We start from the raw sequence: 25,110 nt of genomic DNA, 5'->3' as shown, positions 1-25,110 counted from the left end.
GGTGAAGGACTGGGTAAGTGTCTGTGATGGTGTAAAGATGGATGGCTGGGAATATGAAATGTCTGGGTTATTGCAAACATGGACAAACTTTAGAGATAGGAAAAAATAAATTCAGTGAGAGACTAGTGGTTTCTGTAGTTTTTGACCAAGGTTAATTAAGTCTGAGAGGGATGATTGAACTGGCACTTAAAAACTGGACTGGGACACAGAGGAATTTGAGAAATGCAGGTAGAACTGCATTGAAATTTTCACCGATTTATTCCTGAGAGTTTACACTAAATGACTGCTATCATTGACAGGTGCTTGTTTGACTTGTCCTGCGGGAAGAACCTGTCCCAACCAGGGAATGAACGACACACTTCCCTGTCCGGCCGGGTACTACTGTACTAATGGAACATCAGGAAATGGGGCTCCCTGTCCAATGGGTGAGTACTGACTGGTAGATTGATAGCAGTAGATTTTAATGAAGTAAACAGACTCAGTAAATACTCAAAAATGGAAATGTTTAAACAAGTGTGCCTATATCTGTAGTCTAGCTATATTTGGGGTTGGAAAGAAGTTTTAAAAAACCGAAATTTTAATCATCTTGAAAAAAAACAACATCTGTAATACTCTACTTTTAAAATTTGTTGACTGTCATTAAAAAACTGTAAGATGAAAATTCACTAGCATTGTTAGTACACTTTGTAAATTCAATATGTACAATTTCTATCTTATGTTTGTCCTTTGTCTTCAGGCTCCTACAGCCCACATGAACAACTGGTGTATGAAGTGGACTGTCTCCCATGTAACCCAGGCCAGTTCTGTAATGAAACTGGGCTCTCCGCGGTGTCCGGGCCCTGCAGTGCGGGCTTCCTCTGTGTGGGCAATGCCACATCAGCCACCCCCAACGACGGAACCAACGGACCATGTCCTGTAGGGCATTACTGTCCATCTGGTGAGTTCCTGGATTAGGGTGTTCAGTTATTGTTCCTGTAACTTATAGACATACATGTATATATACATGGTGAATAGGAAACAAATTGTTAATTTTCGTTGCTGAAATATTTCTAAGACTTAGGCTCATTTTTGAAAAAATAATTGGTAACATTTTTTTTAATCTTATCACCACTCAATCTATTAGGTTTTGTAAAACAAATCAAAACTTTCAAAAAATTATTTTAAAAACAAGTGTTGATGATTTTCATCCTACCTACATGATAACTTTGCAGGCACCACAACAGCTGTTCAGTGTCCTAAGGGGACCTACAGGAACCAGACCGGTGCTGGCATCGTGGACGATTGCTGGCCTTGTAGAGCTGGGTACTACTGTGACCTACTGGGAATGACTGGTCCCACAGACCTATGCTCCCCGAGGTACTACTGCCCCGACATTGCTAAAATTGAGTCAGACTCGCCCTCCACTCACCTGTGTCCGGCCGGCTTCTACTGTCCCCGGGGTACTGCTGATCCCATCGGATGTGATCCAGGTAACGAGAAACTCCAGAATCATATGAGATATAAGAAGAAATAGATATGGAAATTGAAATTAAATATTGATAACATTTTAAAATGTTATGCCTATTTTTCATGCAATATTGATGGGATATAAAATCTTTTTTAGGTACTTTTCAGCCAAATAATGGGGAGGTGACCTGCATTTCGTGCCCCACAGGCTCCTACTGCTCAGGTAACACCAGCGCACCTGTCCCATGCCCCTCGTACTCTTATTGTCCCGGTAATACGTCGGACCCCTACCTGTGTGAGAACGGAACTTACACCACTGACACTACGACAGGGCTAGAATTCGCCTCTGACTGCTCAGCTTGTCCTTCAGGTAAACACTTGGGAACATTTTAAGTTTATTTAGAGATATAATGCAATGTTTAGGTATATGATTAAAAATCAGGAAATATGGAACAGAATAATTCTGTAAATAATAACATGCAAAGAAGACCACTCATTTTATACAAATGCACTTATTTAATTTTTCAAGCTGCAAATTTCTTTGTATTTTATTTTTGATTAAATATCACCAATTGTTAAGGTGTAATTTTTCTCATTTACAGGTGTATACTGTCGTGGAGGAAAGGTAGCAGGTAACTGTTCAGCCGGCTACCTGTGTGTCGGTGGACAAGACCGTCCCGACCCCCCAGATTCACTCTGTCCATACGGATTCTACTGTCCAGAGGGTAGGTTTACCTAACTTTATGCCTGTACAGTTTTCCAGGTCAATTTTATTTCATAATTTGATGTTGTGATACATCTTCAAAATGATTGTCATATGGTATAATAACCAGGTACCACCACCCCCCAGTCGTGCCCCCCACAGAAATTCATTGACAAGACAGGAGCTATGAGTGCCGGCGAGTGTGGGGACTGTCCGGGAGGAAGACTATGTCCCGGGGGTCCCACCTCCATTCCCTGCTACACCGGCTCCTACTGTCTGGCTGGTGATGCCGGGAACCCCTACCCCTGCCCAATCCTGACCTACAACGACCGGGAGGGGGCTAACTCCAGTGACTGGTGCCTGCCCTGCCCCGGAGGATACATGTGTCCCATCAGTAACCTGACCACCTATGAGCTGTACCCATGTCCTATCGGAATGTACTGTCCCAATGCCACAAATGTTGCCTACGAGTGTCCAGTAGGAACTTACAGGTCAGATTTCCAAAATACATGACTTTTGCTTATCTAATGATGTGTTAAACTTGGGAGTCAAAATAAATAAAAATTTTCTGAAGCAAATAAAATGTATTTGCCATACGCAAGTGTTAGCTTTAATGTTACAATGGTAATTTAATCAACAATCTGTTTAAGTAGCTTTGGTGTTGATATTGCAGGGACACCCAGAAGGCGGCCAGTATAGACGATTGTCACCTGTGTCCTGCCGGGTTCAAGTGTCCGGATGCCAACATGACGTACTCTGGAATCCAGTGTCAGACAGGGTACTACTGTCCCCCAGGCTCACACAACGAGACCATCTGTCAGGCCGGTCAGTGAAATAGTCCCCCCTTAAACTTTACTGAAATATTACTTACCAACGTTATGTTTCTGAGATGATCTAGGTGTATTATTTCTTCTAATAAGTTAAGAATTTTACTTTTCTGTTGTAGGATACTACTGTAACAGATCCATGTCCCAGGTTCCCTGCCCCTATGGTTACTACTGCCCTGAGGGGTCAGCCACACCCATCCGATGTCCCCAGGGACATTACTGTGGTAAACTGGATGACTGCAACATGACTGATGCAGGTATGTGATCCAGACTCTAACTTCACTCGACAGTTTCACTTGATAGCTGTCCTGCACTTTAAAAGCTTCATCATTGATTGATTGAATGAACACTTTAACACAGTGTGTTTAATGGATCTGAAGCTGTAATTCTGTAATCAACAGCATCCTTTTTAAGCCAATAAATGTGAAGGAGGTGTATAGGAAAATAGCACTCTGAAATATTAGATAATGGCTTTTGTAAGAGAGATACTCTGAAAGAATTGGTATGAATATCAATTATCTTGAACATTGTTTTACAGGTGCCATTGAGCCAGTGAAGTGCCCCCTGGGTTACAAAGAGTATGATGGCTCCCCCAGAGCTACCTTCAACGACACCTGTGAACCCTGTCCCCCGGGGACATTTGGAGCGGACCCTAACCGTGCAGTATGTGAGACATGTAGAGCGGGGACTGTATGTCTGTCCCTGGCGACGTCCGATCAGCCAGTCGCTAACGACTCCTCCCTGGCCTGGGCCTTCGGCTTCAACTCCACTAACTCCTACATATGTCCTAAAGGTAAGGGAATGTCAAGGTCGTGTCACCAAGACAGGTGATGTAGATTGGTTTAAGGTACATGAAGTAGATGTTTGTACATGTAGACATGAAGGAATAGATGTTGTCTGTAGCAGCATTATGTTTGTAAGTGTAACACTGTCTTTTTAAATTAATATTCAGCATTTCTTTAAAATCAAGTCAACACCTTAAGTTAATCTGTCCAAAAAGTTAAGCAGCTAGAATTACTAAGTTACATCATTAAGATTTAATTAGGAAAGGATTAAATGAAATAGATATTTTAAAAGGATGAATTTCAAATGAATAGAGCTTATTTACATCAGCATTACATTTGTAGGTTACTACTGCCCGTCTGGAAGTGCTGAGCCCACACCCTGCCCCCAGGGTAGATACAATCCTAACTTTGCCGGCGGTAGCATTGCAGACTGCCCTCAGTGCCCCATTGACCACTTCAACCACCTGACTGGACAGAAGGGCTGCTTCTCCTGTGGGGGAGAGGCATATCAGGACAGGGTGGGGCAGCCCACCTGTAAATGTACTGGGGCGGGGCGAGACTTCCAGGTAAGAGGACTGTTTTACAAATTACCAGTTAAACTTAACTTTGTCAAGATGTTTGTGGGGTATTTTCTCATTGCAAGATTTAGTGATTTTAATGATAATTAGAAATTTTCATTTAACCAATGTATGTTGTGTAAATTTTATTCACAATATTTTAAGAAGGATCATTAAAAAAATTATCCCCTTCTGTTTTTTGTGATTTTAAAACCTTCTGATTCTTAGATATTAGAATAAACAATAAGTGTTTCTATCTGTAGGAGAGTGATCGGCAGTGTCCGTGCGCGGCTGGTTTCCTTGAGTTGGCAGATAATGCGGACTGTGTGAAGAAAGTGTATGATCTCTGTAAAGAGGGCACCACACGCGCTCAGAACGGCCAGTGTCTAAACGACGCTCAGTGGGAGGACTACTGCAAAAACCAGGTATTTCTTACACCTTACAATTTTACCTGAAAAAGAAGGGTAAAGTTTTATTCAATGCATTTGCCAAACTTACACACTAACACATTTTGGTGAATACATCTGTTAGAGACTGTAGCTCAAAGAAAAGGACTTTAACAATGATGGAGATGGAATTTCGAAAATCAATACAGAATTCTTTATACTGATAACATTTCTTATGAGAGTCTTTAATGTTTGATATAGGTATGGTGCCTTTTTCTTGTTGAGTCTTGGATCATGAGATTTACCTGTTTACCTTTATTCTCAGGTGTGCAAGGAGTATGTGAGCTTTGACCGACTGATGGGAATGTGTCTGTGTAAGACAGATGACCTTGAGGAGCTCTGTAACCTTGAGTGTAGGATCGCCCAGAGATACCGTGTGTCCTTCAAGTGCTCCGAGCCCCCGCTGGAGCCCCACCTTGTTCTCAGAGATGCCAACAACACCATTGTGGTAAATAACCCAGGAATATCTCATCAGCAGCTAACTTATTATTTGTTTGTCTAAGATTGAATGTGTTTAGTTTTTTGAGATAGTTTATTTGGATTATTCAGAATTGACATGTATATGAGGATCTTATTACATAGAATTGTGTAGATTGTAAGTGGTTTTTAGTATAAGGATGTTAATGATTTGGTTTACCAAACAATGTTTGCACTGTAAGCGCTTGATATGACCCAGCTTTTGATTGTTAATCAAATCTGGATTGATATAAAATATGATGAAAGGACTATGTGCGGTTTTATGCATTTTTTGCCCCCAAAATTTAAGTTTTATAAAGAGCTTTAAAAATAAGATGGAAGATAGTTAGAATCATATTTAAAATAAGGGTGCAAAAGATTATCACCACAGTGACGTCATAATGTAGAAATGACGTCATGAAGATTGCCTAATTTTGATATATTGATGTTTTGTAGCAAAATATGGGTGTTTTCCGATGGTTTTTGGACTGGGAAACATCGAGCGCAGGCTTGCTCAAGTACCATTTTTTAGTATAATGTGTATATTTATCAGAAGAAAAACATATGTTAAAATCTTACTTGAGCAGACCTGCGCTCTATACTTCCGAATGCAAAATATATAGCAAAATTGGTAATATTTTCAATTGTTTACAAATTTGCGGGAATTAGGTCATTTAGTTGACGTCATAGATAAATAGCGAATGAGCAATGATGACTAAAATCATGATTTTAGTTATAGGCATCCACTGTACAATGATTTATGAAGATTTGATTCTTATTGGACACTATTTAAAAATTGGTTAAAATTGGAGGCAGATATTTGGCCATACCGCACATAGTCCTTTTGTTGAACAATACTAATTTGTATCTCTTGGTATAACAGAAAGAATACGCTGCCAGTGGACTGTTGAAAATGATAAATGCTAGAAATGCCTTGACCTCCGAACAATGTGGAAGCAGAGATAATTCAGATTACCCCATACACATTACTGAGATGACCACAAGTGGCTTCCTGGGAGTGTACAACCCGGACCCCGCCCAAGTACTGGGCATGCTGGATGCCCACATCAAAGGAACCATCACTGGAAACATCACGGCCGACAGCAATATTAACCAGATCTACACCGGACGACGACGTCTGCTGGCGACCTCCAGCAACAACGGATCGCTGTTCTCCGGGATCGAGAACCCGGTCGTGTGTCTGACCTATGGAGAGTACATGCTGTTCTCTGTCAGTAGCACCCTCTACCCTGTCTACGATGTGTAAGTCCCTAATGGCTGGTGTTTACTGGTAATAAATAATAAAGAACATGTATTGTGAAGTGTGAAAATGAAAATTTGCCAGGTCATCAGACAGTCGCTATAATTTCTGTTTTTCTGATATTAGTGACAGACTAAATTATATAAAAGAAATAGAGAGCAAGAGATTTCAAGAAGATCATTCTGGTTTGACAGTTACAAGGGTCTCATCATTGTATGTGTCATTAATTGACATTTTTTACTGACAGAAATAACCTGTTTAACACGAACGACCAGTTTGACTACGGCAGTTTCCGGTCGCTGGTAGAGGCGATGACACAGACCACTTCCACTGCCACGCTGTTTTCCTACCAGTTCAAGGACCCCGGAATCTACGTCTTCTCTCTTAGCACGGACGCCAACAAGAAAATGGTAAACTTTTTTCTAGTCTCTGGTATTTATAAAGAAATATTCTCTAATAATATAATTATGCATTATTTTTTGTTTCACAGCAAATTCTGTATGACTCTATAGATTGTTTTACTAGAATCAAAATTCATTTACAGGAAATATGTGAATTATTGAAACTTATCTAACACAGTAAACTTTTCTTTACTAACAAGGCCAATGCAGGTGTGCAAGGTCATTTGTCATTGGAAAAGTCAAGGTCATTCATGCAAATTCCAAGAACAGACAAGCCCAGTATTTAATTGACATTGAGCTATAGAGTATACATACATGTATGTTGTATTTCTGCAGTACATTCGAGTGATGGCTAGTGGGGCCCAGTGTGCAGAGAATGGTCCATTCTTCCCACCTACCTCCGGATACATCATACAGAACGGAATCTCCGTGGCATCAGACATCCTGAAGACTCCAGACTGGGAGATCATCTTCATCCTGCTGGGAACAGCCTTCATGGCCATGGTCCTTATGTTGTTAGCCCTGGTAAGTGAAGAATTAGGCAAGCTTCAAGGGAAAATTTTCGTCAGAGTTAAATTATACAAGTAAAAAACCTTTGATTTGCAGCCATTACAGCTATTACTATAAATTACAAGTACAATAAGTTGTGCAGAACATCAACCATCATAGATTTTTTTTTGAGTTACATGTACATATATTCAAATTTGATTCTGAGGTTCCTAGGTATATTTACTGTCAATGAATTTGGTTGAAACTTCATTAACTTGATAATCATTACCTTGCCACATCTTTAGATCACCAGGTAAACAATGTTCACAGGTAAACAATGTTTGTTTGTGTACAGGTATTGTTCAGGAAGTACGGCTGGTCCAAGACGTCCTACCTGATCCCGTTCTACCGTGCTATGACCCGGCTCTACAACTTTGATGACTACTCCAGCAAAGGTTCGACGGTTCGACCCGCCAAAAAATACCACAGAAACATGCAGGCCATCACCTCGGGGAGAAGTGACAGCGACTCAGATCTCGGCGGGATACTGGATGGTATTAGATTCCTCATGTTTCATCATATTGCATGAAATAATTAAGAATTTTAACAACAGTCTTTATTATAATACAAATTTATTGTATTTTCTCCTGAAGAGAGTTAAAAAAACCTGAATTGTCTGATTTTTCCTACAGCTAATACAATAGAGACAAAGGATGATGAATTCTGGGATTACGACAAACAGGTGGACCTAGAGGCGTTTAATTCTCGCACCTTGTATGACACCCTCTCCAAACAATCACGTGCAGTCACAAACACCATTGGCAAACATAAGGATGAGGTAAGAGCCTTTCAGCATATTTATAAAAATTTGGCATTGCATTTTTTTAAATTTTGCTATTTTAAGATTTTTCTTCATTTTGATATTTTTTTCACAAACGCATACTTTTATTGAATAAAATGTCATTAATTCTTTACTATTTGCAGACCAAACAAATGTACAACAGAATAGCCAATCAGGCAGAGTCTCTCAAAGGTCTTTGGGCTGCCAAGATGAACCTGAAAGGGAAAGCCTCATTGGCTACTGATGAGGATCTTGTTAGTTATGAAAACAAACTAGAAGCCTTGGAGATTGAGCTGGAACGAAGAAGAGACATTGGTCGCAGGTTTGAAGCTATTTTGAACAAACAGAAAGAACTGATGATGGAAGATGAACAAGGCAGAGAGAAACATCAGGTAAAAATTCACTGCTTGTCTTCCAATAGTAGGAACTAAGCAACATTACTATTTTTCAATAATACTAAGGAGAAATTTATAAATTGTTTGGATTTTTTAGGTTGCCTACCAATCTTCTTTGAGAGAAGCGGCTAGAAACTTGACAGAGCATGTAGAGAATTTACAGCAGGGTAAACTGACCAGGAATGGAGAATTTGACATGGGTGCTCACCGCTCGGTGGGTGCAAGAGTGTCCCTCTTATTACAGAAGATGTCCAGCGAAATCACACAGGAATGTCAGAGAATTGGGGCTTACGGTGTACTTGGTCAGGGAACTGGAGGTCAGCTGGTCAAATCCGGAAAGAATGTGCCACTCAAACGAGACGATCTGATTGGTCCAGACATGAGCGTCAAAGCCTCGGATCTGGTCAGCCAGGAGGCCAACTCTGGACTCATTCGACCCAAATCTGGAGTCAAGATGATCCTGGCCAATGGTACGCTGGCCGATGTGCCCGCTGACCACTTTGTCCATCCACAGACAGGACACGTGCTGCCCATCCAGGGTAACGTGGCCTTTGACCCCGTCACCTCCAGACTGGTCTTTGTTTCAGACTCTGCAACAGGTGAGTAGCTGTTTGTTAATTATTTCTGCATTCAGTATTTATGCTTTAAACCGACTTTTTAGTTTTTTAATACCCAGTACAAAAGTAGTTTAAGAAATAATGATAATAAATAATAATTTATTTTCACAATCACAGATAATTTTGATTAATATGATTGTTAAAATCTGTCCTGTCTAACAACAGGTTCTTTGACAATAAACAGTTTTAGAAATCATGGGTATTTTAAGTCATTTTATGGTATTCCTCAGTAAAACTCTCCTTTATAACACTAAATTTTAAACTATTTAAAGGAGAAGCAGCAAGAGCAGACGAGCCCTTCATTCCTTTTGTACCATACCCCGTCCACCCACAAAACAACCAGCCAATCAAAACCAAGCTCCGCCCACTGGAGCACAAGAGTGACCTGAGATACGGAGCGCCAATGAATGACCCAGTGACGGGACTTCATGTACCAATAATGGGCGTGACCATGCACCCCCAGACCGGGGCTCTCCTCCCTATTGGGGGTACCCACATAGACCCGGTCACAGGCATGCCGACCCCCATAGAGGTGGGCTCCCTGATGGTGGACCCTAACAGTGAACAGCCTGTCCCTATCCTGGCTGTGACCTTGGACCCAGAGACAGGTCAGTCTTTAGTTATTGGTATAGAACATGATGGAGATATTTGTGTGGATAGGTAATAAAAATTAGGTCAATGAGAAATGTTTTTGAGCTTTTTATAAGTCTGAGCTTTGAGTCATTTAGGCAGCAATTACTAGAATTTTAACTTTACAACAATATTCAACCGTGAACATTAATTTATTTTATTCATAATATTCAAAATACTTTGCAAAACGCTCAGTGGAGTGTTCAATATCAGAATTGATTGGATTTTTACTTATGAGATGATCTTTCTTCAATTTTCAGGAGACATTGTGCCAATTGGAGGAACAAAACCAGGCAGCAGACACAACCTTCCCATAATTCCTGGCGACACTTTCGTGGAGCCTCTCAGTGGTCGATTGGTCAGAGTTCAGAGTGGTTATTTAATCGAGGCCAATGTGTTGCCATCTGGTGGAGGATTCCAGGCCCTGCTGGACTCTAGCGTGCTTGCATGTGAGGCAAGAGTCATTGACACGCTCAGAGAACTCAAAGATGCAGTGGGCGGTAAGATTATTGCAGCTCTAAGTTAAATAATGGAATATTATTTGACTTTGGTTGTAACAGATTATTTGATTGGCTTAAAAATTAGTATATATCATATAAAGAATTTTGCCTAATTTATATGGTAGAGAGAATGTTGCTTTTGCAGTGTATAAAGAGTTAACTGCCCCTACTCAGTTTATATTGGTATCAATTTGGTAGCTATGGAATTTATTCCTCCAACCAATGAAGCTGTCTGGGAGTTCACTAATGGATTTTATTTGTTTACAGACTCGACAGGAACCAATGTAAACGTGAGACATGAGTTGACCAGCTTGGAGGCTGCAATGAAAGAGCTCGAGAAAGCTCGCTCAAGAATGAAGGCCTACCTACTGAGGACTCAGCATGATGTCGAGCGTAGATTCGATCGGTCGTCCATTCTGGCTGCCACCGGAGGATGCCCAGGTACAGGCACTTGCCTTAACAAAACGTGATTAGCACTGGTACAGATAATCAACATACCGTGTCTCATGTTATTTCATCTAATCACATTTGTTAATGATTTTACTTCATTTTAAGTTTTTGTTTTTTTGGTTTTTTTTAAATAGATTTTTGGATTAAAATGTTTTGAATTCATTAAACTAGTGTTGGCATAGTGGAAATGATATTGGGCAAAATTAACTCCATATACAGTTAACTTTAACATTCTATCCTTCTACAATTAATTTGGAAATGTGAATAAAGTATTAAGTGGGCTCAGTCTACAGTCATTGAATTTTTCCAACAGGAATGTACGAGTTTTTCAAGACTGGACAGTTGTTACCCATCTTGGTGGGAACAACAATGCTGGATCCATCGGGCACAGAACAACAGGTGCCCATCCTCGGGGCAGACAAAGATAAGAAGACCGGCAATGTCAGACCGCTGGCCGGAACCATGGAGGACCCTGAAGGAGCTGGTGAGAATCAAAATCAATGAAATGATGGAGATTTGTTCAGTATACAGTAATTTATTTGTGAACACTTTTTAAGTGAACATCAATTGAAATTGAAGTTTTTATGCAGCAAAAATCTATCATACAGATTATGAAAACTATTAATAACGTATATGACATAGATATATATGTAAATTTCAATTCATTTAGAAAAATGCACGGTACGCATCTTTTTATAATACATTTATGTGATATAAACATGCCCTTTTAAAATGTGGCCATTGTTTGTCAGGCTTGGTTCCAATCAGTATCGGTAAGAAGGCTCTAGACCCTGTGACAGGAGAAATCAGCCCTGTGATTGGTATCCGTAGTAACCCAGAGACAGGCCTGGCCATCCCTGTCACTATGTCCTCTGGCGGCCCCAGGAAGAAGAAGCCACCCCCAGGAGCTCTAGCCATGCTGGAGGAAGAACTGGTGGCCAGACGAAGCTTCTGGAGGCGACAGAGACAGAAGGAGCGGGAACTAACTCTGAAGGAGCACCAGTTTACTCAGCAGCTTCTTTTCGACTTGGACTCTGTGACTTCTCGAGATGTACAGAGATTCTTGGAGGAGATTGATGCAGATGTTCACCAGCTTTCGGAAGCTGAGAAGCGCGAGGTTCAGAGACGAGGTGGTGCAGAACAGGAATATGCTACGGTGATACCGCCAGAGGTCATCGCGGTCCTGACCCAGAGTGATGCCAAAGAGCATGAGGGAGAGGAAGGGCACGTGGCTTCCCACGTCAAGTTGGCAGATGCCCTACGTCGATTCTTTAACAAGCTGCAACAGGAGGAGAAACAGTACAAGGACAGAGCTCATGACCTTGAGGGGGCCATGAACCCTGACGCCGAGAACACCACACTACAGAGGTACAAGCAAGCCAAACTCAGGCTACAGAGTGAGCTGAAGGACACACTGAGGGCCAGGATGGAGAACCTAGACGAGGCTCATTCCTCACTGGAGTATGCCAGGGAGAGGTACTTTATACATGTTTTTACATAGAAGGTGACTAATGGCACATGTATCTCTTAGGCTAGATATTACCGTAGTAAGCTATTTGCCTGATAATTTTTGTAAGCCATTGTCAGTAATAAACTGGTAATTTATGTTAAAAAATTGTACTTTTACATATTGAAAGGATTATAGTGCAGTGTTGATATTGTTTATGTATTTCATTTTAAAAGATATTTGTATTTCTCTTAGTAATGAAGTTTTTCATAAAGAGAATGAAATATGAAATGATAATTTGCTATCTTTGTATTATTGATTTATTTCACATCAAAACAATAATTCTCAGATCTGAGCTGTGTGCTACTGAGGCCAAGACTGTCCTGACACGAGCAAGCCTATTGGCCGGTGATTACGACTGTCAGCTGTCCGGAGTCTACGGCGATGTAGACTCCTCAGGAGACAAGGAGTCGGACCTGATACCTCTACTGAAGCAGCTGATAGCGCTGTTAGAGTCAGGGGGTCCTTTCACCCTGTCCTCAGAACTACTGAACCTGATTAGTCAGGGCACTGAGGGTGGGGCCGGCCAACATGTGACCAATATCAATATCGGAGGCAGTGGTGGGGCTGGGGACATCAAGCGAACAGGAAGCACCGACAGCCTCAGAAGACGCCGGGATCAAAAGGTATGCAGAAACCATTAACATCATTGTCATTGATTCAGGTGAACTACTTGGTAGTTTACCATCTCTTTCAAAAACTCCTGTAAATGATCTTATTGAATAAGTACAATTAACTCTATAACCTAAATAGGAAAGAAGTAGACTGGCCAAGTCTGGAGTCAAATCAACTACCAAGACAGGAGGTGGGAAAGATGAGACCTCCATCTTTGATGGGCCAAAGGGCAAAGGTAACAAGGGTCAAGGTGGTGAAGCGTCCCAAGAACTTTCTCGTGCTGTGTTTGAAAAACAGGCTTATGAGGCAGCAAAACTGGAGAATGACCTTAAGAAGGATGAGATTGAAGACATGAACAAGACTCTAGATGACTGTGAGTTAGAGAAGAGGAAAGCCATGGCTGATGCCCAGCATGAACTGGAGAAGAAACTAGCAAGGTCAAAACAGGAGCAGGAGAAAGAGATGATTATGATGGAGTATGCCAGCAACATGCAGAAACTGAATGAAGCGTTTGAGAAGAGGAAGAGGAAACAGCTGGATAAACTCAGAAAGAGACTGCTTGATGCCAGGCGTCACAAGAAGAAGGAACTGGCAAAGTGAGTTAAACATAAATTTCATCTAGAATTTCCTACATGAAATTTTTTTTGGAAAATTTCTTTTTATCCTAAAGCAATATAAGTTACTTAAAAATAATTGTTCCTTAAACGCCTTCTCTTTTGTTTTACTAGGAAACATTTATCTGAAGCCAAAGAAAATGGCATATCAGAGGAGTCAGTTCCAAACATAGAAATGCCCTCTTATGAGGAGTTGATGAATCAGATATTGAAGCTCCAACAACAGCAAGAGCATATGTTGGCAGACATCAGAAAGAAAAGCAGCGATGCCCGTGATGAAGTTAAAAGTCCAGAAATCGATCAAGAGTTTGAACAACAAATCCGTGCCTTGGATATCAGCAAGAGTCAGAAAGAGGCTCTGATTAATGACGCCAAGAGCAGACGAAAGGAGCTCCAGCAGCAGATCGAAGCCATGAAGGAGAAACTGAAGAAGAGGAAGGACAGAAAGCATGGGGCTGAACTGACTGAGGAGGAGTTGCAGAGTCTCGAGGAGGAGGAGAGAAGGAATCTGCTGAGGGTGAGGGAGACCCAGGGTCAGGCTGACCGGGACATGGAAGAGGAGGCCATACTGAGCACCATCAAGATCATGGAGAGGGTGAGTGAGCTGTTATGGCTGGCATTACCCAGTGTTTAATGCATATTCAACTCACCAGATATGTGTTTATGGCATCCAGCGGAATAAAACTCAAGAGAGAGCATTTTAGATAAAGGATTTGCCAATTATCTTGCACAGCTTCTATATGAAGAAATACATTTTTAAAACTATCAGAAACTGCTTCAATGATAAATTGAAATGGTCAGAAAACTAACAATGCAAGTGTTTTGGTATTTTAAAAAATAATTTGCACAATTTAGTTAAAATGCTACTTAAGACTTGTTAATGTCTGTAAACAGGATCAGCAGAAGCAGGCAGGAGAGGAGGCCCTGAGGGAAATGTTAAAGAACCAGACGGAGAGCGAGAGAGACCGGATCCTACAGCAGTACCAGGACCAGATCGCCAGACTCAACAACCGGCTAGACGACGGCCGCAACCAGCAGGCGGACAAAATCAAGGCCAAACTGGCAGCCAGGAAACGGATGAAGGAGGAGCTGGACAAAGAGAGGGCGGTCAACAAGGAGCTGGACAGGATCACCAAGAAACATGTCAGTATAGCAACCAGACGAGTGTACATAAAGTCACTTATCATATAACTCATCAGTACATGTTTATTAACCACTGTTTACACTATGAAAAAAGCCAGTACCTCTACCCTGCACTAGTCTGCTTGTGTTCTCACAATTTGCATTAGTATCTTACTCATTTCACTTTTATCCAATTTATCCACATTCTGCAAGGGCAATTTGACATTAATTGACCTAACTATTAATGGTAAACCACATATTTATATTTGAAAACTGGCTTAGAAAATTCAAAAGATGGTTAAATGATTTTATGTTAGTACTGATAGTAACTAAAAGTTGGAAAAAATGGCAATCTGTATACAAGTCAAAGGTCTGCAATATTTTAATCAAATGTGAAACCCTGCTTTAATGGGTGAAGCAATCTTCAAACTTATAAAAAAAGGATTTTACTACTGTCATAAGAAATATGTAACAAGCCCTGACTTTTTACTTGTAGGCGGCACAGAATGACGCAGAAGCTGCAGATGTCATCATGGGCATCAACGAGAAGATCAACGGAGACAAGCTACTGTCAGAGCAACAGAAACTGGTGGACCAGCAGACGACAGAGCTAGAGAAGCTAGAGGGACAGCAGAGCGAGGACCTGAGGAGGCTCAATCTGGAGGCCCAGGAGGAGAGGAGCAAAGAGGAGCAGGACATAGTCCTCAACAACCAGCAGCAGAAACAACTGGTAGGTGGACAGGCGAGGATAGCTAGCAGAGAAAAAATGTTTATTTAAAAAAAAAACAGTTAATGCTGGTAATTATTTTCCTTATTACTGGGTAACCAGAAGCAGAAATAACTGGTACATGGAGGAGTTTACTAGGGAGAGGAAGAATTATTTTGTTAAAAAGATAGCTGAACAAGAAAAACTTTAATAATTTTGTCTACAGTTACTTAGTCGAATATCCCACCAGTATACAAAGTGTTTAACTAGTTTTCTAGATCTTCGGAGTTGGTTTATGAAGAGTTAGCTATTTAAAAATAAACCACACGAATAATTAACAAAACATGTAAAAAAAAAATTGTGGGATGTACCTGAGGAACATGACTATTTCTTAGAGTTTCATGAAAAATCAACTTATTTCTTCGTAGGCATTACAAGCGCACCAGTCCAAGTTTGAGCGTGACATGCTGCTACATCACCAGAACCTGACCCCCGGGGACGCCGAGTACCAGAAACTACTGAGTGCACACAAAGCCGAAATGGAGGCATTAGAGCGGAACCTCAACTCAGAAAAAGATCGCCAGAAAGAGGCTCTCAGAAAAAAGGTCAGGGTCAAAGAGGTTCTTGCAATATCAGAGAAAATGATGTCTTAAAATAATACTTCCAGTTATTACATGGTACTGTACTATAAAAAAAGACTAGATCTTATAATGAAATTTTCCCAACTATTTTGACTCTAATCTTAATTACAAAAAGCACTATTAAAATGTAATGGGTTGTAATACATATTGATCTGATATAAGTGCAATCAGAAATAACATGTTTTGGTTTTTTGGCAGATTGAAGAGAAGAAAAAGAGAAGGATGGAGCAGCTCGAGGACAAACACAGGATGGAGACAGCCCAGAAACTGTCAAGTCAGCAACAACAGCGAGACCAGCTCAACGAGAAGATCGCCAAGGACGTGGAAAACGACGCCCTCAAGAAAAATGTCAAGGTTGGTCATCTCTCTGCCATTTACTTAATAGCAAATACTTTGAAGTCTTTCATTCATCTTTCAGCCTTGTTTTATTATTCATGTGCACTTTTGTGATATAAAAAACCCCACACAATCGATCAAATTCCTCGCAAACTTGTATAAGTTTTTATTTTTAAAGATTTCCATATCAAACATCCTTCTTTACTATTTGACATGTAGCATTTTTTATTAAAATAAAATGTCTTATTTATGATGAACTTAAAACTCAATATTCCTGTGATCTTTTTGAAGATATGTATTCATATATTACAATGTTAATTTAACTGCTTTCTCCTTCTTAGAACAAGGACAAGAAGAAGGCAGAGAACATGATATACACAGTCCTCAGACAGCGACATCTCAAAGAGGCCATCCATCTCGAGGACCAGCTCGCTCGGGAGCTTGAGGCTGCTCGTAGAAGAGCCCGAGCAGAGATTGAGGAGAACAGGCAGAAGGAGAGAGAAAAACTTTTGGCTGCTTTTGAGCAGGTAATTCTATGACACAAAGCACCGAGATCGATATATGTTTTTATTCTAATTTTTTCCCACAAATGATTGCATTTTTCTTGACAATTGCAGGAGATGCGAGACTTGATAGCTGATTCTGGAAACATGGATCCAGCAGAGCTGGCCAGACGAAAGGAGCAACTCAAGCAGAGGCAGCAGGTAAAGGAACAGTTTTCTTTTCTATAACACTCTTTATGTCCTATTTGTCACCTACCCTCTCTATTTCTCAACTGACTTGTGACTCCTTTTCATTAACAGCAAGAACTGAGTGGCTTTGATGACCACACTACACAACTGTTGGAGAGAGCAGAACAGGAAGTGAGTCCACAACAGGAGATTCAGCAGACACACCAACGACTGAACCTCAAGGAGAAACAGCTGCAGGAACTGGCAGACGCCATGAAGACGTTCTCTCCTGCTGAGGAGCTTAATAAGCAGTATGCTGAACAGGCCAAGCTGGCGTCCGAGGAGGCGAGGAAATACAAGGAGGACATGTACAGGAAGTTACAGGAGGAGCTGGCGAGGAGGAAAGAGGAGCAGCGACTGGCAGAGGAGGAGAGGAAAAGGAAGATGTTGGAGAAGTACAAGTAAGTCATCGTGTGACCAGCCATCAACGATGTTCATTTGGAGCTAATTAAAAATTACAATCAATGTTTATGAACTATTGATACATTAATAGGTTAGCAATTCAGGTTCTGTAGAATTACATGTATTGATACTAGTAAATTGTTTCTTGAATTAAATAATTTTTTTATCTTCTATAGACAACTGGAGGAAGAGTTGGAGGCTGAGGCAAGACTTGAGGAGCAAAAACAGAAGGACCGGGAAGAGGAACGGCAGAGGCTCCGACAACAGCAGATGGAGGAGAGAGAACGCCGCGAGAAAGAGGAAATCCAAAAGTCCGGAAACAGCCAGGAGGAGAAAGAAAGACTCCTACGGGAACACAAGGAGAACATGGAAAGGATACGAGACTCCATGGATCAGGAGCAGAGCCGCAGCAAGCAGGCACTACTGGCCAAACTGGAGGCTCGCAAGAAACGCCGCATGGACACCGCGAAAGCCAAGGTGGACAAGGAGATCATTCTGGAGAAGGACTGCGAGGAGATGGAGAGGCTAACCTCTCACGCGGATGACGATGATGAGTTCCTGCAGGCGGGAGCACGGTCGTCCGTGGCGGGCGGTATCATGTCAGGACTGGGCGACAAATCCTCATCAGGCCTGGGTCAGTTCACCCCCACTGGGAACCGCGAACAGGACTGGGTTAACATGCTCATGGCGTCACCACTTTTCAAACAGATCAATGACTTGGCGGACATGTTGGATAAGACGGAAGGTGGCATTGCTGGAGGAGACAAGGTGCTAGGTAGGTCGGAATGTAACACGTCAAAGGAAATTTGGGCGGGGGACAGAGGATACCTGTATGACAAGCTTTATTTATTATCCTTTACTTGATCTGTTGACGGTTTTTGACCCAAACACTTATTTAGAAATGGAAACTAGAAAATGTTTGATGAATCAAAAGTTGTTAAATTTTCCTTAACTTTCAGTTTGCCTTATATTTGAAATAAAGATATAAATCACTGAGGATTACTTTTCCTTAAAGATAATAAATGTAAACTTAAAACACTGCATACTTATAAATATTTTTTTTAATAAAATTTATATTCAAAATATTATCAGGATTTAACATCTTTTTCCTCTTTTACCAGGTGGGGACTATAGTCGATCCTACATGGATGTGAAGGATGCTCAGTGGGTCTGTAAGGGTGACCTAAAACCGGCGGACATCAATCAAATATCACCCGCTCAATTCGTCATTTATCGTTTCGGTGTTTTTGTGACAAGACTATTACATGAAACAATCGGTACACCTGAAGTCAGCTTACTCCTTGCCTCGAACTTACCTCCAAACAACTACGAACACAATGCGTTCAGGAACTCGGTGTTTTACGAGCATGCCAAGAAGATTCTGTTTGTGCGGAGAGAGAGAATGGACTCAATTGGTGAATTTGTTGTGGTGATTTTGCATTCGTTGGCTCATATCAAAACAGGAGACTTAACAGACGATAGTGACACTGTCTTCCTGCGAGAGTTCTACAAGGTGAGATCATTAAATTGGACCAATTTATATAATTATTAGATTGTAGAGTGTCTGTAATGCATAGCAAGTAAAAGAACTAATCATATGATAGAGCAGGATCAAGGGTAACATCTGAAATGTTTTACTATTAAGTTTCTCTGATTTTTTCCTTTTGATCCATGATTGGTTGTAAATTAACTTTAATTTACTGTTCCAAACTCAGCTACATGCCGAAAATCAGAATAAGAGACCTATAACTGTCTTTATTTTAGGCACTGCGGGTTGTTTGTCAAGACATGTTCTTCTCCCGGGCACACAACAACCCCACCCCCCAGACTCGACTGGCTCTGGAGCAGACCCTTGGTACCATCAAAAAGCAGGAGGAGAAGATGTCGGTGGTTGGAGACATCGTGGACATGAAGGTGGACGGACCGACCAGGATCGACTTCTCTGAACAGGTAAAAACATATGATGTATGAGTACTTTCATCTCCTCTCAGAAAATATTTTAGGCTTACGAAAAAGGGGAAGGGAAAAAAATATGATAACTTCTAAAAGTTCTAGCTCTGTTTCTTTAATTTAACACTTAATAAACAAAATTTTGCAATAAATAATAAAATCTTGATGAATAATACAGTCATGTACTAGATTTGCTGTATTAGTTAAAGAGATATCGTGACACACAAACTCATGATTTACCAAATATCAAATTTTTACAAGATTTCCATGTCTTTGATAGATCATGTAATTATGAAAAGATAAACTTTTGACACTGTTCAAAAGAAAATTAATCCAATCAAAAAAAAAAGAGAAAAATAGAATTATTCAATGGGCAAACACATAAATATTGAGTTTCCCTTTTGCTTCATAGCCACACAAGTACAGGGGAATGTAATTTTGCAGCGTGGAATATATCATGAATCTCTCGGTGAAACCTGATGTCTTTAAAACCTAATATTTTTATATTCATTAAGGTGCTTTCTATGAATGCAAATTTTTTTTGAATAAAGAAATCAAATAATCTCAATAATATATAAATAAAAACTGGTTTTAGGATATTAGCTAAATGAAGAAATTTCTTGATTTCCAGAGTATGTCTCAGCGACTTTACGGGTGTGAATCTCTAGCCAGCAACGCCAGACTACGACAATTCCTTTCCTCCAAAGGAGGCTTCCTAGCAACCAGTGACTTTGTCAGCAGCAGAATGTCGGAGCTAAAAGGTGGCAACACACCGCCTGTAACACCGCGGCGCAGCCCACGGCGATCAATGGCTGTTCCATCAATGAAGACACCCCCTAGTGTCAGCGACACACAGCTCATGGAACTGGAAGCCAGGAATGACCAACTCAACGCTGATCTCGCACAGGTAAACAAACAAACAAGTTTACTATGTAGAACTAGCTAAATCTTAGTCATCTTGCATTTTGAAACTTTTGAGCATGTGCAATGGTTGGACTATTTTCCACCAAAAAATGAGGTCAGGTTAGGTTAGATTCTGAAAATCAAAATGGCTGAGCATCATTATACAGAGAAGTTTATGAAGCAATGGAGTATGACTGGCTTTGTTGTTTTGTAGACCCTAAAAGCGGTGTCGGACTTGGAGGAAGGAATAAGGAGCATGGAGAAGAGTTCATCCAGTGACCCCCGACTGACCTCAGCCAGGGAACAGCTGGCAACCATCCTCACACGTAAAACCGACCTACTCAAAAGAATTTCAACAACGGAGGCCGACATAGTCAGGAAAGAGAAGGAAGTCAAAAAGAGGCGATAGCAAATCAGATTTTGGTGACCAGGCCTCATCGAAAAATCTTGTGCATTTAAACTTTTCTATTCAAACAAAACTAACAAAATATTGATGCTATGAAGGAGCTTTAATCAAGAACTGCTGAGATAATGGCCGTGTTTTTTCTTTAGATCCATGTTCTGTCCTTATTTGTGAGCCCTGTTATTTATCTGACCATTTTCTTCATACTGTGATACTTATATCTATTTATTATTATTTAATTTGTGCAATTTTTTTTTACATATAATTATAATGTATACAATTGTTAAAATGTGATGTTTTTGAAAATTATTTTTACTATGACATTCCGTCCTAATAGTAAATGAATTTAATTTCTTTTCCATTATTATCAATTTACAATGTACATGCGTATATCAGAACCGTCCAATATTGTTTATTTTGTTAACTGTCTCTCAGAATTCAAGTCTATGATCCAGGCAAAAACATTTGAAATAAACTCACCTTGAATAATTACTGCTTTGAGGGTAAAATTTATGATTTGTGTTTCGCTATTTAAAAATTGAATAATTGCAGATAAAACGCTTGTAACTGTTTTTCCTTTTTCTATGTATTTTTTAAAACTTTGTATTTTTAAGGAAATAAAATATATATATTATAATAATGACTTGACAGGTTTATTGGTTGACTTTTATATAGATTGCTAAGTAATGTGTCGTTGAAAATAGCTGACATGAGTTCATAAATGTTTTTGATCGCCATATTAGTTTCGATTGCTCGCCAGTATAGTGGTCGAGAAAGTTGCGGTCGGTTGCTTTAAATTCCGATGGAGGCATTCAGGTTGTGCCGACTTCTAAAGGCTTGAACTATACTTTGTATTAATATGGTTGAAAAAGTGAAATAAAAGAAATTACAATTGATAAAAATAAAAGATGGTATATTATTTGAAAGAATTTCAAAAAGTATTCGCATTATCTTTTGCAAATAGTGCTGCCTTTCTTCACGTGCACATCGAACACGTGTGTCGTTCATACAGAGTGCATAATTCTACATCATTTTGTTGACCCCAACCGCACTATATCCACAGAGTTAACATGCGATAGTAAATCCAAGAAAGAAACAAGGTGTTGACATTTTTATCAGTTTTTACAGAGAAAACATCCCTTTTTTAACTGCATGCTGTCACTGCACATCTGCGCACAGCGTATGGTTTGCGCATGTGCGATGGTAAAACAGTACAACACAGGGAAACGTTAGATACAGTAATCGAAGATTCTCGAAATACCTGTGTGTGTGCCCGGATTTCAGTTTGTTTTGTTTCGTCTTTATCAATATTCCTTACCACTGCAGTACTTGTGGTTGTCATCTATTTTTAAAACGCGTTTCTACAATCTTTCCGTTCAATGTAACGTGTTCGGATGAATGATATGCCTGGGTACAGTGAAACCTAAATAGTGTTCTCGGCCTGTTACAATAGAAATCGACAACTAATACGGCGGTAATCCGAGATATAAGGGAAATGAAAATTCATGTCAGATTTGATTTGCATATTGTGATGATATGGAGATCACGTCTGTGACTGATTCCATATAACATTATACTGATACAGAACTACAGACGTTGTAAGGTGGGTAGATTCCTGTTTTATTCACAGTGAACACACAACGATCATGGGTGATAGAGTTCTCCTCTGATTGGTGACCCCGGGGTGCTCTAACCGATTACTGCTCCATCAGGGCCTCCTCTATAAAATATCAACAATAGAATTATTGGCAACAGTGCTCAGTAGACAACAAAACTTAATTTTATATACTAAAGACCATAAATAGTTTCATTATCTTTTTATAATTAATGACGACTACCAAACATTTCTATGAACAGGACATCATGCACAGAGGAATTACTCACACGTCGAGGCATTCTTGCATCAGACATGATTCAAAGTCAAAGATTCGGTCTCTGAAAAACCATCATCAAAATTACTGTTTCAAAATTAGTAACGGTTGATTAAAAACTGGCGTCGGCTCTAGTTTTTCACTGTTCACTGCTGAACAACAAAAGTCTGTTTTACCATTATAATCAATAGCTAAAAACATCATATTTAGAAAACTTTCAATAAAAGGCAAGTGATTAAAAAAGAGGAGTTGAATTTGGAGGAGTCGTCAAGAAAAATATATACTCGGCTCCGTTGTCATGGATACTGATCATGCCCCTCATCACGTGACCAGCTGGTACTGTGTATTCCACATCTCCGTCGTAACTATTGACCCAGCCACTGTAGAAGCAGTTGTACAGACACATTCCTGTGAAAAAGACAGCGGTGGAATGTCGAATAAAGACCATAGTTTAACTGTTATGACTTATGCATGTATCTATGTCAGAGAAACATTTTACAGCGACACACCTGGTGTTTCACAGCAATAGAACCTGAAACGTCTGTCCTCTTTATCGTTGTCATGGTAACTGCTTATCCCATCCAAGGCCTTCCCGCGTGGACACTGGAAAGCCACCGGCTGATCGAACTCGTTCACGTAATCTAAAAGTTATTTGTAGTCATTGTGATTTTTCTGATTTGAAAACAGAATTTATAGTGTAAAATATCTAAACTTTTAATGAATGTCTACTCAAGATATATGAGTGTAACCTGGGTTGGGACAGTTTACGCTTTATAATCCGCGAAGCTACTATGATAGTATGCACAATCTAACACTGGTGACATTGGATTCCGAATCAAGAGGACCATGGGTCACATTGCTCAACTGCACAACAATATATTTTAGCCCAAGTGTATAGACAACTGGCTCTACTTTACTATGTTAAATACAATTTAGTCCATCTGACATTGACCTGTTCTCTCTAAGTACTAGTTTTTGGTGTAAAAGCAATAGTCAGATAAGAGGAAAAAGGAATAAAAAACATAAAATGGACCATACAGGCTTTATGAATTTACTGAGTTTGCATGACTGGGTGGTGCCCTTGGAGTCCCCAAGGTCACGCCGTACCTGACCAAGTACAGTTCTCGGCGAACTCCGTGTACTTGGAGCACGTAAAATCAAACACCCTGTCCTCTCTGTGGTTGTCATGGTGACTGACTATTCGACTGATGGACTGGTGCTGCGGACAGGTGAAGCTGAAAGGTTTGTCGTATTCATTGACCCATTAACACACTCCCACAACAGACAGAAAGAGGAGAGTAAGAACTGGAAAGATAAGACAACTCTGTAGATAAATCGCCGGGGTACATGTACAGATAATCACGGTGCCAAAGACGTGATAAAGATTTAAATGAGAATAAAGAGTACCATACATATGTACTTTGTGTATACTACTCCTGACGCGAGCAAATAATACTTACCTGTAAGGTGAGACATTATTCCGCCTTATAAGAAGATTGCATAACTTCCAAGATAACCATTCTTTGTGATACTAGTCTTCAATGTCAATAGAAAGTTTTCCAAATTCTAAAACGCTAACCAGAGCGACAGTGTTACCATAGAATCAAGTGTCTGAGCGAATGATTCAATCATTTCAAATGCGTATAATATGTTGTCAGGTGTTACATGTTTGAAGTATTCTACAAGTCAGATATGGTCATACGTTACGAAAGATTGTTGCCTTTAGTATATATGGTTTTGTTAAGTTATACCGGTACTTCCTGTATTTCTCTGGTGTTATGCTTTCAATTTCTGTGAGTAACAGGCATTTTGTGCTTGTAATTCACCATAATATAATGCCCTAATGTATTATTCATTTTCTCTTTTATATTAAAACATAATTAAACTCGGACGTGTACACTTCTATATAATTCACTTCTGGGGGTTTTTTTTTTTGCCCCCCTCCCCCTCGGTAGAGCCTCGTCCAAGATAGCTGCAGAACTGTAGCTCTCCGGGGAAAAAATATTGACAGACCGGAGAGCTACAGGCCTCTACAGGGCCACCGATTGAAAAAATTGTATATTTATTGCGCAGAAAAACCTGCGCTAGTTTTCGACTGATTTACCTTATTTATACGCAAATTCTGTGAAAACAATTAGTACCATTAAATTCTTCATGCAATTTACTACTGATATCGCCTCTTTATTTGCCTCAGACTTTCATCGAAACCCGCTACCGACCTCGGAAAATCAAGTATGTTGAATTTACATCGAGATCGAGAGTCGCCATTTTTACATGTAAACAAAGTGCACCACATGAATTTACGGGACTGGTGATGGTGTTTAAAAGACTATCCGAGGCAAGTGAACAGACGATATCAGTAGTAAATTGCATGAAGAATTTAATGGTACTAATTAATGCTAACGTCCAAGACTGTGAATCTTGTCCCCGAGGTGGAATTTCACTATCCCACACTCGTCATAATGAATGTTCTATTAATCCACATTAATATCGACAGATGTCTCA

At 40.1% G+C, this 25,110-nt stretch overlaps 1 protein-coding gene and 1 pseudogene across 1 annotated transcript in view; one reads left to right on the top strand and one right to left on the bottom strand.

Annotated features, from left to right (window-relative positions):
• Window positions 1-21,377, top strand: part of LOC128156075 (uncharacterized) — an 85,635-nt gene extending 64,258 nt beyond the window's left edge. The window contains exons 97-135 of the mRNA XM_052818065.1: window positions 300-425; window positions 737-937; window positions 1,212-1,469; window positions 1,604-1,816; window positions 2,049-2,171; window positions 2,280-2,640; window positions 2,823-2,974; window positions 3,096-3,233; window positions 3,515-3,769; window positions 4,104-4,327; window positions 4,582-4,743; window positions 5,030-5,212; window positions 6,104-6,483; window positions 6,729-6,891; window positions 7,219-7,407; window positions 7,727-7,925; window positions 8,064-8,209; window positions 8,356-8,604; window positions 8,705-9,206; window positions 9,497-9,832; window positions 10,115-10,354; window positions 10,622-10,795; window positions 11,118-11,288; window positions 11,557-12,280; window positions 12,601-12,937; window positions 13,065-13,522; window positions 13,655-14,135; window positions 14,435-14,683; window positions 15,159-15,392; window positions 15,797-15,973; window positions 16,208-16,363; window positions 16,687-16,872; window positions 16,963-17,049; window positions 17,149-17,477; window positions 17,655-18,253; window positions 18,600-18,991; window positions 19,243-19,428; window positions 20,060-20,335; window positions 20,546-21,377. Of these exons, the coding sequence (XP_052674025.1) occupies window positions 300-425; window positions 737-937; window positions 1,212-1,469; window positions 1,604-1,816; window positions 2,049-2,171; window positions 2,280-2,640; window positions 2,823-2,974; window positions 3,096-3,233; window positions 3,515-3,769; window positions 4,104-4,327; window positions 4,582-4,743; window positions 5,030-5,212; window positions 6,104-6,483; window positions 6,729-6,891; window positions 7,219-7,407; window positions 7,727-7,925; window positions 8,064-8,209; window positions 8,356-8,604; window positions 8,705-9,206; window positions 9,497-9,832; window positions 10,115-10,354; window positions 10,622-10,795; window positions 11,118-11,288; window positions 11,557-12,280; window positions 12,601-12,937; window positions 13,065-13,522; window positions 13,655-14,135; window positions 14,435-14,683; window positions 15,159-15,392; window positions 15,797-15,973; window positions 16,208-16,363; window positions 16,687-16,872; window positions 16,963-17,049; window positions 17,149-17,477; window positions 17,655-18,253; window positions 18,600-18,991; window positions 19,243-19,428; window positions 20,060-20,335; window positions 20,546-20,740 (10,211 nt within the window). The 3' untranslated portion in view covers window positions 20,741-21,377. The remainder of the gene's footprint in view (window positions 1-299; window positions 426-736; window positions 938-1,211; window positions 1,470-1,603; window positions 1,817-2,048; window positions 2,172-2,279; window positions 2,641-2,822; window positions 2,975-3,095; window positions 3,234-3,514; window positions 3,770-4,103; window positions 4,328-4,581; window positions 4,744-5,029; window positions 5,213-6,103; window positions 6,484-6,728; window positions 6,892-7,218; window positions 7,408-7,726; window positions 7,926-8,063; window positions 8,210-8,355; window positions 8,605-8,704; window positions 9,207-9,496; window positions 9,833-10,114; window positions 10,355-10,621; window positions 10,796-11,117; window positions 11,289-11,556; window positions 12,281-12,600; window positions 12,938-13,064; window positions 13,523-13,654; window positions 14,136-14,434; window positions 14,684-15,158; window positions 15,393-15,796; window positions 15,974-16,207; window positions 16,364-16,686; window positions 16,873-16,962; window positions 17,050-17,148; window positions 17,478-17,654; window positions 18,254-18,599; window positions 18,992-19,242; window positions 19,429-20,059; window positions 20,336-20,545) is intronic.
• A 935-nt stretch (window positions 21,378-22,312) lies between these two features.
• LOC128155253 (hemagglutinin/amebocyte aggregation factor-like) lies at window positions 22,313-24,081 on the bottom strand (annotated as a pseudogene).
• Window positions 24,082-25,110: the final 1,029 nt, after the last annotated feature.

The sequence above is a fragment of the Crassostrea angulata genome, chromosome 7, assembly GCF_025612915.1.
Source record: "Crassostrea angulata isolate pt1a10 chromosome 7, ASM2561291v2, whole genome shotgun sequence".
NCBI lineage: Eukaryota > Metazoa > Mollusca > Bivalvia > Ostreida > Ostreidae > Magallana > Magallana angulata.
Note: the sequence above shows the minus strand (reverse complement) of the source record. Positions and strands in the feature narration are given on the sequence as shown.